Consider the following 12,743-nt stretch of genomic DNA (forward strand, 5'->3'; position numbering starts at 1 on the left):
AACGGCTGGAGACCACCTCCAGCCACTACTTGGGTCATATTGTACCAACATATACTTTCTATAGCATACAGCCAGCTATACCATTTGTCCCACTTGGGAAGCAACGTTTCAATGCAGTCTGCTGTGTTTGTACTAAAGAGAGATATCAGTACAGGCACCATGATGTCTCCATGATCTGATCCGATCTGATCTGTGCACAAATGCACAAAACCGAATGCCACGGACGAAAAACAGTCTAAGTCCACACTATTGATCCATAATGTATAAATGATTGATAAGGGTTCAGGACAACGAGGCCTTTTCGTGGAGGGGTCAGAATGAAATTTGGACTTGGACTGTTTATCGTCTGTGGCACCCATTTTGGTGTCAGCATCATGTTATGCTTTAGCTATTGAAAAATAGCAGATCTACAAGCTCATATCGCGCCACCGAGTGGCGCGATACGAGCTTGTAGGTCTGCTATTTTTTTTAAATCGAAGACACTTTTAGAATCTGATCTCAGGTCAGAATGGGTTAATAATGAAACTGTCAGGATGTAATAGACATTTTTAGAATCTGATCTCAGGTCAGAATGGGTTAAGCACTTGAACTTCAGCATCCATTCCATATTCTGGGGGAACATTAGCAAGCTTGTATAGATCGTCGACGCATTGTGAGCTTATTCTGCTATATGTTTTGTCGACATTAAACAGCGGTCCAAGTACAGTGGACAGAACAACTCCAACAAGGTCCAGAATATTAAGTCTAGGGGGGTTATGTGGTTAATTCAATCCATTGCATACTGTAATGTCTGCTCTATGAGATCAGCAATACTGTTTCTATAGACTGACACTCACCTGCGACAAACTGCCTCTCTTAACAGTCACATACAGGGTTGTAGCCATGATGGAATCACCACATTCTCTCTGCAACCTGTAGAAACAGAGGCGGAGGAAGACATTCTGAGTGCAGTCACAGCCTCAGCGCTGATTTATACATTATAGTTACGAATGGATCATTAATGTGGAAAGAGAGAACAGTAGATTATGCTGCCGCTGACTCACACAGAGCTCTGTTCCGGTCTGTCTGCTTTTAGAGGTGACAGGAATGTCCTCCAGGTGTCCTTAGGAGGAGGCAAGTGTTTGAAACGGCATCAGGCACTTTAGAAAAGAGACTAAATCAGTACAACACTGTTTGTCACTCCAAACCAGGGAATTCTACACCCAGAAAGACACAATAAACACTCCTTTGTTTCTCATGGAGACTGACCTCTGACCAATGCTACAAAAAAAAAGAAAAGAAAGAAAAACATTGAATCGTTAATTGTTAAGAATGGGAATAGGCTAAAAGAAGACAAACAAACAAACAAACAAACAAAAAAAAACAGAATAGAAAGCTTTGTTTAGGCAGTTTTAGGATAAGCTTACACTTTACATCAGCGGTTGACATCTGCTTTCCCTCAAACTCATTTAAGAACTATTTGAAAACTACTCACTCCGTAACGCTCTGACGCCGTTGTTCTAAACGTGTCTAATTGTTCCATTGTTCACGGTGCCAGCTTGTTTTCGGCGTGAGGACACAAAGGTTTGTATTAAAGTCCACACACAGCGAGGCCGTGTCTCTGTCCATGGTGCTGAACGCTCCCAGGCCACAGGACGGGAACCCAGCCTAATCAATTACAAAATAATTCATTGACAATACGTCGCCCTGTTGTGAGCAACAATTACAGTCACGTCCTATTGCACAAACTAAATGGCTTTAGGGTGGCAATGAGCGTGGGGGCCTAAAAGAAATACAATATCGCAGGACTGTTAATGACAGCGAGGCATGGCTGATCCAATCATTGTGGAACTGATATCCTACACAGTGCTAATTTAACTCTGGGAGAGAATGTAAGGATGTCAGAGTTGCAAATAGGCCTAGTGGGTATACAACTCTCACTCTCAAGGCTAAACGAATAACATGCATAGACATTGGTCCTCTGTAGGCCTAAAACAACGAGTAATATTACTCAAGAGAGTAATGTGTTACTTAGAATTATTACTCCTTAAAAAAGTAATATTACATTACTTATTACTTGGAATCAAGAGTCACCAATGAGCCAAAAAGGCTATAAAATAAAGCAGCAATATCTCTTGACCTTTTAACCCATTCAGAGTGGGAACCCTTGGTGTTTTAAGCATTATTTTATACTTAATGCATTATGCATTAGATCTGCTTAAAAACAGCAGATCTACAAGCTCATAGTGCGCTTTCTTAACTCAAATCTTTGCTTCAGTGTCTCCATAGGGAAGCACTGGCGGTCATCAAATTATTGGTTTAGCAAATAAGAAAAACAGAAAAATATCCACGAATTCAAGTCTCCAGTTGATGTTGTTTTTCTTTTCTTTTATTGTTTTTTTGGGGACGACAACTATCCCTTTATGATTTTATGTATTTTTTATATATATTTTTTCTTATGTATATAATAAAATGGGATCTTTACTCGATGCGTGACCCATAATAAATGGTCTGTTAGCCACAAATGAGTCCCGACCCACTGATTGAGAACCACTGCAGTACAGAGAGTGGAGGGGGGGGGGGGGGGGGGGGTAGCAGCTGTATGATAATGAGGCGCCGATCCTTCAGTCAGTCAGTGCTTCCCCTAGCCTCGCCTCGCGCACGGCAGCACGCGCCACTGAGCAAACACGCACACACCATGCATGTGTCCGTCCGGATGCATCGATGGAGCCCAAGCACGCACGCAAGTATACCGAGTACATTTACTCAAGTACTATACCAGTACTGAAAGTACAATTTCAAGCTACTTTTCATATTTTACTTTACTTTATCTTCTTTAAGTAAAGCCTATAGCTATATTTTTTATATTTGCTAATACTTTATTCAAGATTTAACTTTTTGTAACAAAGTGGCCTATATTTGCTATATTTTACCCTATAAGGATTACCAATTTTCAATACTTTTACTTCTACTCCACTATACATCTCATAGGAAAATATTGTACCGTTTACTCGACTATACATAATAATTACATGAAAACTTTAGTTATACTATGGTAATGGGTACTTTGTAGATTTGGGTTATTATTACAAAAAACATTATTACAATATTCACTAATAAGCTCACAATGTTGCGAGCTTATTAGTGAATATTTGTATACATTTTATACATTTAAAAACTTGTGAAAATGGGACATTCTATGCAGCATAATGAATAGGCTAATTTATTTAATATTAAACAATATACTTTTGTATAGCCTTATACTGACGTAAATCTTGAATTACTGACACTCATTAAAGGAGTATTTCTACATTGCAGTATTGAAACATTTGAGTATACTTTTTCCACCGTCTGCACTGGCTGCACAGCACGCGCACGCACGCGCTTTCCAGAAAGATGACGTTGGATGGTGGTAAAAAGAGGAACTCTTTAAAATGCCATCAAATGCCACAACTAATGGACCTGCAGCAAGCAGACAGGCAGACAGGCAGGCAAACACAATGACACACCAGACTGTCACAATCCTGAGTATATATGTGTTCACATAGACCAGCGCTTTTCAACCCTTTTCATGTCAAGGTCCATTATTTATTCGGCATTTTTGAGCCACACGGAACCACCATTTGATGAGATTTAGCGTCTCAGACCCAAAACTTAAGAATATTTTGACATTGTTATAAGATTTTGTCCAAAATTCCATGGTTTATTGATTTGGCACTGCATGGTACTGGAGAGATTCCAGGCAAACGTTGATCAAGTTATGCAGATGTTTAAAAAAAAAAAATTGAACTCTTGAGAGTGTAAAATGAAAGCAATTATTTTACACACTCAAGAGCTAAAGATCAATAAGGGTCCATTTGGTTAGCAACTCTCTATCATTTAGCCGGGGACCACCTGGACCCCCCTCAAGGACCACTGGTTGAAAACCACTGACATAAACCTTGACCAGTGCAGATCAGAGGTAAAAGAACACTGAGGTTTTTACAGTGTGTATAAGGACCCCTCCCAGACAACAAACACAACTGCACTGAAGCATAGGCCTATAAGCCTAAAGCATATAGGCATTTATATGAAAAGAGCACAATTCTAAAGTGTAGGCCCTATATTATCTATTTGCTCTGACAAATATCAATCCTGACAGTTTCCATGCATGGCTTGTTGCACAGCAAACCCCTACTTTGTGGTTGATTTACTATAGTGGCATGTTTTACTTCAAGTAAAAGTTTCAATATATACTGACTTACAACTAAAGGCCCGGTTTCAAATATTATAGCCTACTTGAGTAAAAAGAAGTAAAAAGTAAAGTAGAGGCCTATATATTAATTGTGCATAACTCCCATCTCACAAGTTCAAAATGTAAAATAGCAGATCTACAAGCTCACTCACTCAGATGTGCTATTTTCAAATGGCCGAAATGTACTGTATATATAGGGCGGTTAGTGTGTGAATGTACGAACTAAAGTTTTCATATAATTGTAGACAGTGGAGTAAAAGTACAATATTTTCCTCTGGGATGTATAGTGGGGGGTATATAAGCATAAAAGTCTTTAAATTTGTAAATTGTATATCGAATAAAGTAAACAAATACCTCTAAATTCAAGTATAACTGGGGGGTTGAGTATAATGTTGTGTCCACCGCTGAAAACTAACGGTGTGCATTGAAGCAGGTGAGTCTCAACTCAACGATTGTGTCTTTATTTGACTTGCTCATACCCTGCAGCTTTATGCAAATGAGGGGAACAATGCGCGACGATGGAGATTAATTCTTCTCTGAATGAAAAGAATGCACGCGCTCCCTCTGCCACGCGGCGCGCGCCATGCATGCAGCCTGTATAGGCTACCTATACATTATAAGATTTATAACACACGCAAAAAACACATTATAGAATATTAGTCTATACTTGTAGTATATAGGCCTATTTTAAGGAAGTTCCCTTATAAATGTTAAAAGACTTATTATATATAGCCTACTTATTCTGTATGGGCCTATATAGTTAGGCCTATATATAGTCATAAAATAGAATATAGCCTATAGGCTGATGATGATGATGATGATTGAATGAAAATGTATTTAAATGTTGTATTTCCACTCAAATTCAACTAATGATTCATAATCCTAATTTGTGATTTGACGGTATAAAGCAGAACATTTTGGAAGCCCTATATATATACCCCCCCCCCCCCCCCCCCCCGCCGACTACTCAAAATGAACAAAACAAAAACAATTATTCATGTTATACCAACTTAGAATTAAGTGGAATTATATATGTCTTATACGTTAAAACCACCTGCCCGCATGCATGCATCGCATTCGTTAGTTTATAGGCTATACCAAACCAAAGCCACCACCAGCCCACTGCATATATAGACTTGACAGCAGGACAACATTAACTGCTCTTCTTTACATTTTTGCTGCATGTGTGGAATTATCCGCGCAAAATTACAACACAACGGCCGGCGGCGCGCGGCGCGGACATTGTGCACATGGGGCGCCCGCCCGCCTGGCTCCTTTTGTCTCGCGCATGCACGCGTGGCGCGGCAGCACGCGCCTGCCTCGCTGTGGGCCAGATTGGCCGTGAGTTCCCGTTTCACACTGAAGAGGTCAATTTGCCTTTCAAACAGCGTGGGCAGACGCGGCTATTGTCCACAAAGAGACCAGAGGCTCCCTCTCTCTCTCTCTCTCGGCATTACTTATGTATGCAGCGAGATGTCTGATTTATATGTCCAGTTAAACTACCGAGACAGACACGTGCCCCAAACAAAGATTTATTTCTCCCGAAGCAGCGCTGTCTGCAGTTATGAAACGTGTAATAAAACAAAGAGCTAAATGGCTGAAGAGGTTCGTTTTTATTATGCATGATATGCATCGCTCTCTGTGCGTAAAAACATGCACCATCCAGTCCAAAATGCGCACATGCAGACTAAACTATATTGAAAGAAATCACGACTATAAGGGAACAATAAAGACACACACAATCCAGTTCATCCTAAAACTAATAAACTGCACAACGAGTCAAATAATTATTGCTGTGTGCATATGCACTGCAGTTATATTGATGGGAGTCTAGGTATTTTAGTTTAATAATATTATACAACCGGTCGTATAACTTCTATAGATTTGTGTTATTGTGAGACAGACAAGCTCCCCTCGTATCCGTCTTCCTAATTCTGAATTCTGATGATCGTTTCGTGGCGCTGACGGACATTTCCTTTTGGCAGCTCCGTGGGGCCCCCAGCCTCCCCCCCCCCCCCCAGAGGGGAGCCACAAAGCCGCGGCACGTGTGCATTTGTATAGGGAGCCATCAGACCGTAAAAAGAGGAGGGCCCGGCGTGTGCCTCCGTCGGGAAAGGGAAGGGGAGGAGGGGGTCGCGCGCGCACACTAATGTAATAAACCGCAAGTAGTACATCTGCTGAGCTATCTGCACAACATCCAACGAAATCCGGCGAACCCAGCCGGCCCGTGCACCCGCCCACAGCCCCAAAGCACCGCGACTCTGATTGGCCGGGGATGCGGCAACAGGGGGCGAGAACAATAGCATCATTCCGCCATAAAAAGAGTGCAGCTATGCCTTGGAGGAGACGGAAACATTTCAGCAGCGACAGAAGGGATCGATAGCTATAAACCGAGGAGGAGAGATAAAGTCACTCAGTCAACACATACAACAAGCTCCTATTTTTTGGGTTTCCATCATTTGAAACAAACCTGGATCCATCGAGACGTCACCCGCATCTCCTCCACATCAGTGCCTTGATTCCGCCGTTAAGATGCCCAAAGGATTCCTGGTGAAAAGAAACAAGAAATCCGCACATGTTTCCTACAGGACGCGGTCAGACGAAGATGACCCCCATCATGAGCACCACCACCACCACCACTACCACCACCACCACCTCCTCCACGTCGCCCCGGCCGCCTTCCCCCCTCCCCCGCACCAGGCGGACCCCTCCCCGCCCAGCCCGGACCACCGCGCGACGGCAGCGTCGCCGGACGTCGCCGCGGTCCCGAGGCTCGTGCAGGAGAAAGCCCCGGCGCAGTTCGGCGACCCCGAGGCGGTGTACCAGGCCCTCTACAGCCCCACCCGGCCCGTCAGCAAGGAGCACGACAACAGGGGATATTTCGAGCGAAGTTTAAACCTGGGCTCGCCCGTTTCCGCCGAGTCATTCCCGACCCCCGCCTCTCTCTCCAGCCTCGACCACCTCCTGTTCGCCCCCGTGGACCTGAAGATCGGCACCAGCAACAGCTCCCGCAGCGGGACCACCAGCAGCAGTAGTAGCATCCCGGCCGCGGCCGCCAGAACCGGGACCAAGAGGCCCGTCGCGGCCGACGGCACAGCAGCAGAGCGCAAGAAACCCGCCTCGAAGAAACCCAAAGCCATTAGAAAACTCAATTTCGAGGACGAGATGACGACGTCTCCCGTCCTCGGTCTCAAAATCAAAGAGGGACCGCTGGAGGTGAAGCCCCGCGCGGCGTCGTCAGGAAACAAGCCTCTGGGGGAGTTCGTGTGCCAGCTGTGCAAGGAGGCGTACGCGGACCCCTTCTCCCTGGCGCAGCACAAGTGTTCCCGCATCGTGCGCGTCGAGTACCGCTGCCCGGAGTGCGACAAGATGTTCAGCTGCCCGGCGAACCTCGCCTCTCACCGCCGCTGGCACAAGCCCAGGACCGCGGCGGTCGGCGCGATGACGCCGGGCGCACAGGCACAGGCACAGGCACAGCAGGGCGTCAAATCCGAAGTGGCCAAAATGCCGCCCGCCGTGCAGGGCGTGAAGGAGGAAGCCAAAGACATGAGAGTAGCGGAGCTGCTGCAGAGCGACAGGGACACCCCGAGCCCCGGCCTGTCCGAGTCCGGCTCGGAGGACGGTTTGGGTTTGGCTTTATACGACTGCCAGTACTGTGGGAAAAGGTTTAAGCGTCAGGCGTACCTCAGAAAGCACATCCTGGGACACCAAGCCTTGCAGAAGAAAATCCTGGAGGAGCACGGATTTCAAAACAACAACAACAACAACAACGAGCGCGTGCAGGAGGAAGAGCCGCCGGCTCCATCCTCCTCACTATCATCATCATCATCCTCCTCCTCCTCCTCCTCTTCCTCCTCCGAGGAGACCAACTCAAACCAAAGTCCGCTCAACCTGAGCCCCGTGGACCGCCTGCTGTGCCCCGTGTGCGGGGAGAGCTTCACCAGCCGGGCCGGCCAAGAGAGACACCTGCGTCTCATGCACTCCGCCCAGGTGTACCCGTGCAAGTACTGCCCCGCCACGTTCTACAGCTCGCCGGGACTCACCAGGCACATAAACAAGTGCCACCCGTCGGAGAACCGCCAGGTGATCCTGCTGCAGATGCCCGTGCGCCCCGCCTGCTAGAACACGCTTCATTTGGACTCCCGTTACGCACGACGGGCGGCGCGCACGCTTGCGTAAAAAGAAAGAGAAAAAAAAAAAAGAACAGATCTGTTCCTCTTTCTTTCTTTTTTTTTTAGGCAAGAAGCGACACCGTTTGTAAATGTCAGTGGTTCTCAACGGGGGGGGGGGGGGGGGGGGGCGTGCTAAATGATTAATAGTTAAGTTTATCTTCACCTTTAACAACACGTAAATATAGTAAACACATAGCGAATGTACAAGAATGTCTATTTTGATCATCAGAGTTTCACTGTTATCACTAGCCTAATACCTCTAGCTATACTTAGTAAAAGAATCATGGACCAAATCATTATCCAACGATACCATGTTCTCAGATTGGGGTCCCAGAGACTTAAACCTTTCAGATAGGGAATCCTCGAAATTTAAAGAAAGGTTGAGAATCACTGTAGTGTAGTGGGGGGGGGGGGCTGTCTGGCGGTAAAAATTAGGCTAAACTCGTGCCTTTTTACGGGGAAAACGTGGCGTTGAAAAGAAAAGAAAAGAGAACAGAAAACCCCCGTTTTGTGACGCTTGTTTCATTGCCATATGGTCGGCCGGTGAAGTGAAGGCCCACGCGGTAACTTGATATATTTAAATGGTGTTTCAATTCATGGGGTGTCTTTTTTTCTCATGCCAATCAGTGATTGTTGGATGCTTATCTATATCTTGAATTACATTATTATTATAGGCCTATATTTTGGGATTTCTTTCGTCCTCAAAACTAGTTTTTATCAAAAAGAATAATTCAATAAAAGCCGTTAGTTTGACTGTTAAAAGGGTATTTTTCTAGAACAGTGCACATGTGCTCAATTATATAGCTTCTAGACCTAAGAAATGTTTCAAGTCCCAATGAATCTTGTTTTTTAAATTATTTTTTTGAAAACTCTTCATCAAAAAAGCCTTTTTCGAATTCACCGACTCTGTGATTGCTGTGTGAGTATCACTGCATAGCTTTATGCTAGTTTGTGAATGACAGAAACTTATCAAACTTTGTCTTAGATATAAAGAATTCCCTTTTTAGTCGCCTCAAATGCCTTTAGAAATACTACAACTAGTCAGAGGAATATAGCAGAAATACACATCCAAAACTCGCTGTATACAACCTGCCTTAAAAAGTCAACTTTTAGATTGTTTTTTATTTCGAATGCCTGGCACATATTTTATTATTATTATTATTATTATTATTGAAGATTGTTGCAATATTTTCCATCATAATTTTATTTATTTATTTATTCTAATTATTTTATGTAACTTATTTGTTGTGTTTGTGTGATTTATATCCTGTGAAATCGTTCGGGCAGTTTACATGTCGTAGCCAAATGTATTTATTTTGTTTTTTGTTGGTTATGAGTTGTGATAAAAATTGTACACGTGGGTTCGGTTTTTAATAATCTTTCAATCTCCACACAGCTCTTGTAAAACGTAAAGCTCTTAACTTAGATGCAATCTTTTTTAAGGACAAGTTATTTTCTTAAATGTTGGCTTTTATAGCGCTTTGATTGTATATGTGTATATCGTTGTTGTCTATCGAAATAATAAAAACAAAAATATTTTCAAAATGACACTGCTTCTTTCTGATCCAGAGCCATAATAACTTCAGTGTGGTATAAGCACGAGGTGAATTCATTTGGAGCAGTTTGTAAGAGTTAACATTAACCAAATAAATGAACGAACTCGACATCTTTTGGGAGAGAAACATTGGCCTCACGTTGATAGTTTGTATTTCCAAAAAGAAAGAAAGTAAAAAGGTCATTTCGAGAAGCCTTGGAATTTGGAAACGATGAATATTTCCAGGTCAGAATGTTGCCAAATGAGTCTGAAAGACGCGACATATTATTCAAAGTTCCAGAAGACAACAATAATAATAATAAAAAAAATAATAAAAATGGTCTGTTATGAACTGCTCGGGAGTGACTGGAGGAAACGGACGAGCAGGTCTGTGAGTTATGGCTTAATCGATTCTCAATTGATCATACGTACATATAGGCCCTATTTTTAGGCCAGATAGTAAATCATAGCTCGATATATATTAGACACACAGCGAGGCACTTAGCGACCAATCATAAATCGTCTCCCAATCCCGTGTCAGAGCAGCAGCATGACAGCGGGACAAAGACGAGGCTCACCTCTCTCTCTCTCTCTCTCTCATATCCATCAGGATGTCTCTCTCTCTGTCTCTCTCTCTCATATCCATCAGGATGTCTCTCTCTCTGTCTCTCTCTCTCTCTCTCTCTCTCTCATATCCATCAGGATGGGATGGACTCCAGTAAGCTATTCACTATGGTGGAAAGCAAGTACAGTACTCTATAGGTATTTTAGTACACATTTGAAGTTATTTATTTATTATTATTATTTTACTTTCTTCAGTATTTACAAAACTTCTACCTCCCAGAGGAAAACACTGTATAGGCGATATCAATTATTAGAAAATGTTAATTGCTAGTTGCTTTGAAGATTTAGGTTATAATCACAAAACATATACACAACCCACCAGCAGCCCTATATATACTTTGGCTTGGGTATACAATAAAAATATTTTTTTATACATTTGAAAACTTGTGAAATGGGACTTTCTGAACAATGCAGTATAGTATTCTGTATACATGGTGGTATTGATACTTTTATACTCAAGGACAGAATGTGAGAATATATACCTGTTCCACCACTGATGGTGTCACTTAATGAAAATAACAGATCAACAAGCTGACAACTCCTCGCATGGCCATCCATTGACATCTTGTTGATCTGCTATTGTGTTCACAATTCACATTCATTCTGTGAGTAACTGTGAGTGACCGTGTGTGTGTGTGTGTGTGTGTGTGTGTGTGTGATTGAATGAGAGAGGACTCGCCACCTGCTGACCGTGCACATGATCTGATTCTGACCTCCAAAAACGTGTGTAATTATGAGGTGAACATAAATGAATGATTCACACCACAATTCAAATGTATTTAAGAGACCTGCAGTATAGCACAAACATTTTGTTGACTAATGGTAAAGCCACTGAATTCTTCAGGATCCAGGATCGGGTTGGAATAATAATAGGCCTACACTACTACCAATAAATAAATAAATAATAATAATTATTATTATAAGAAGCTCAGGCTCTAATAGTAAATGACATAATTTGCTGACATCATAGGTTATGACTATTCTATAGCAGTGTAATTCACAGACCGCCATGTTCACATGTATATGAATTATTGCGCGCATGCATCGTGTTACCATATATCATTATGTTACATGTGATGAACTCTGAGACTGTAGAAATGCATTTAGCTACATTCGTACACTCTGAAAGTCAAATCAACACTTTTCTTTTTTTACAGTGATAGTGGTTGGCTGTATGTTTGCCGCAAAGCAAACAGTGGCAGTCGGCGTTAAAATAAGGCAACATTAAAGTTCTCTAACTTTTCTCTCACACCCACGGAGACTAATAATAATAATAATATATACAGTCCAATTAAGGGTCTGAGTCCCATCCTTCTTGCAGGGTGTATAGGGTGGTCCTGAGGTGCTGCAGACACTGCACCTGTACACCCTCCCCTCCCCTCCCCAGAGGGGCCGAGCAGCAGGGAGACAGATGGGTGGAGGGTCAGGTTACCCCCTGATGCTGGTCCAGGGTCAGCCAGCCCACCACTGCAGTCAGGAGACCCCCCAGCCCCCCACCCTCTCCCACACACACACACACACACACACACACACACACACACACACACACACACACACACACACAAGTTGCATAACCAGCGGATACGGGGAGGGGGGAAAAGAATCACAAGCACAAAAGATTATGTAGAATTTCAAATTGATTTAATGAAATGTTTTCGATTTGTTTCTTTTCACATTTCTAATAGATAGCAGGAGTTCGGTCATTTTTAAAAACAGTTCGATATGTCCACAAGTAAAACGATGAAAATCTTCAAGCATTTCTTTCTTCTTCAACTCTTTTCTCTCCCTCTTATTACAAAGATTATTATATTACACAGGCATTCGTATATTTATATTTCAGGAGAGAGGGTTCCCGGCGGACCGGTTAATGCCCTCGATTTGACACAATGTACAAGGACTTTCCTAAAACCGAAGAAGAGCTGAAAAGTATATCTACAAACTACGAACATCTCTCCTCTGCTTCACCAGTAAGATATTAAGACACTTAAACCACTTAAACCCCATGCATCCGTATTGCGAGGAAATGCTTTCGCAAGAAAATAGCAGATCGACAAAGCTTACGATCGGCTATCTTCAGTAAAAAGCTTTCCTCACAATAACAGAAAACAGAAGAGACTATAGCATAGAACCCTGTGGGACTCCGCTGTACCATAATGGGGTTTAAGTGGTTATTATAAACCCTCTATTCTAGTAAAACGGA

General features: G+C 43.0%; 1 protein-coding gene across 1 annotated transcript; it reads left to right on the forward strand.

The window, feature by feature from the left end:
* Nucleotides 1-6,745: 6,745 nt before the first annotated feature.
* Nucleotides 6,746-8,335, forward strand: insm1b (insulinoma-associated 1b; the record flags this gene model as incomplete). Its single annotated transcript, XM_083791203.1, has 1 exon — nt 6,746-8,335. The coding sequence occupies one exon, from the start codon at nt 6,746-6,748 to the stop codon at nt 8,333-8,335; it is 1,590 nt and encodes a 529-aa protein (XP_083647329.1).
* Nucleotides 8,336-12,743: the final 4,408 nt, after the last annotated feature.

The sequence above is a fragment of the Protomyctophum parallelum genome, assembly GCF_964188405.1.
Source record: "Protomyctophum parallelum genome assembly, chromosome: 20".
NCBI lineage: Eukaryota > Metazoa > Chordata > Actinopteri > Myctophiformes > Myctophidae > Protomyctophum > Protomyctophum parallelum.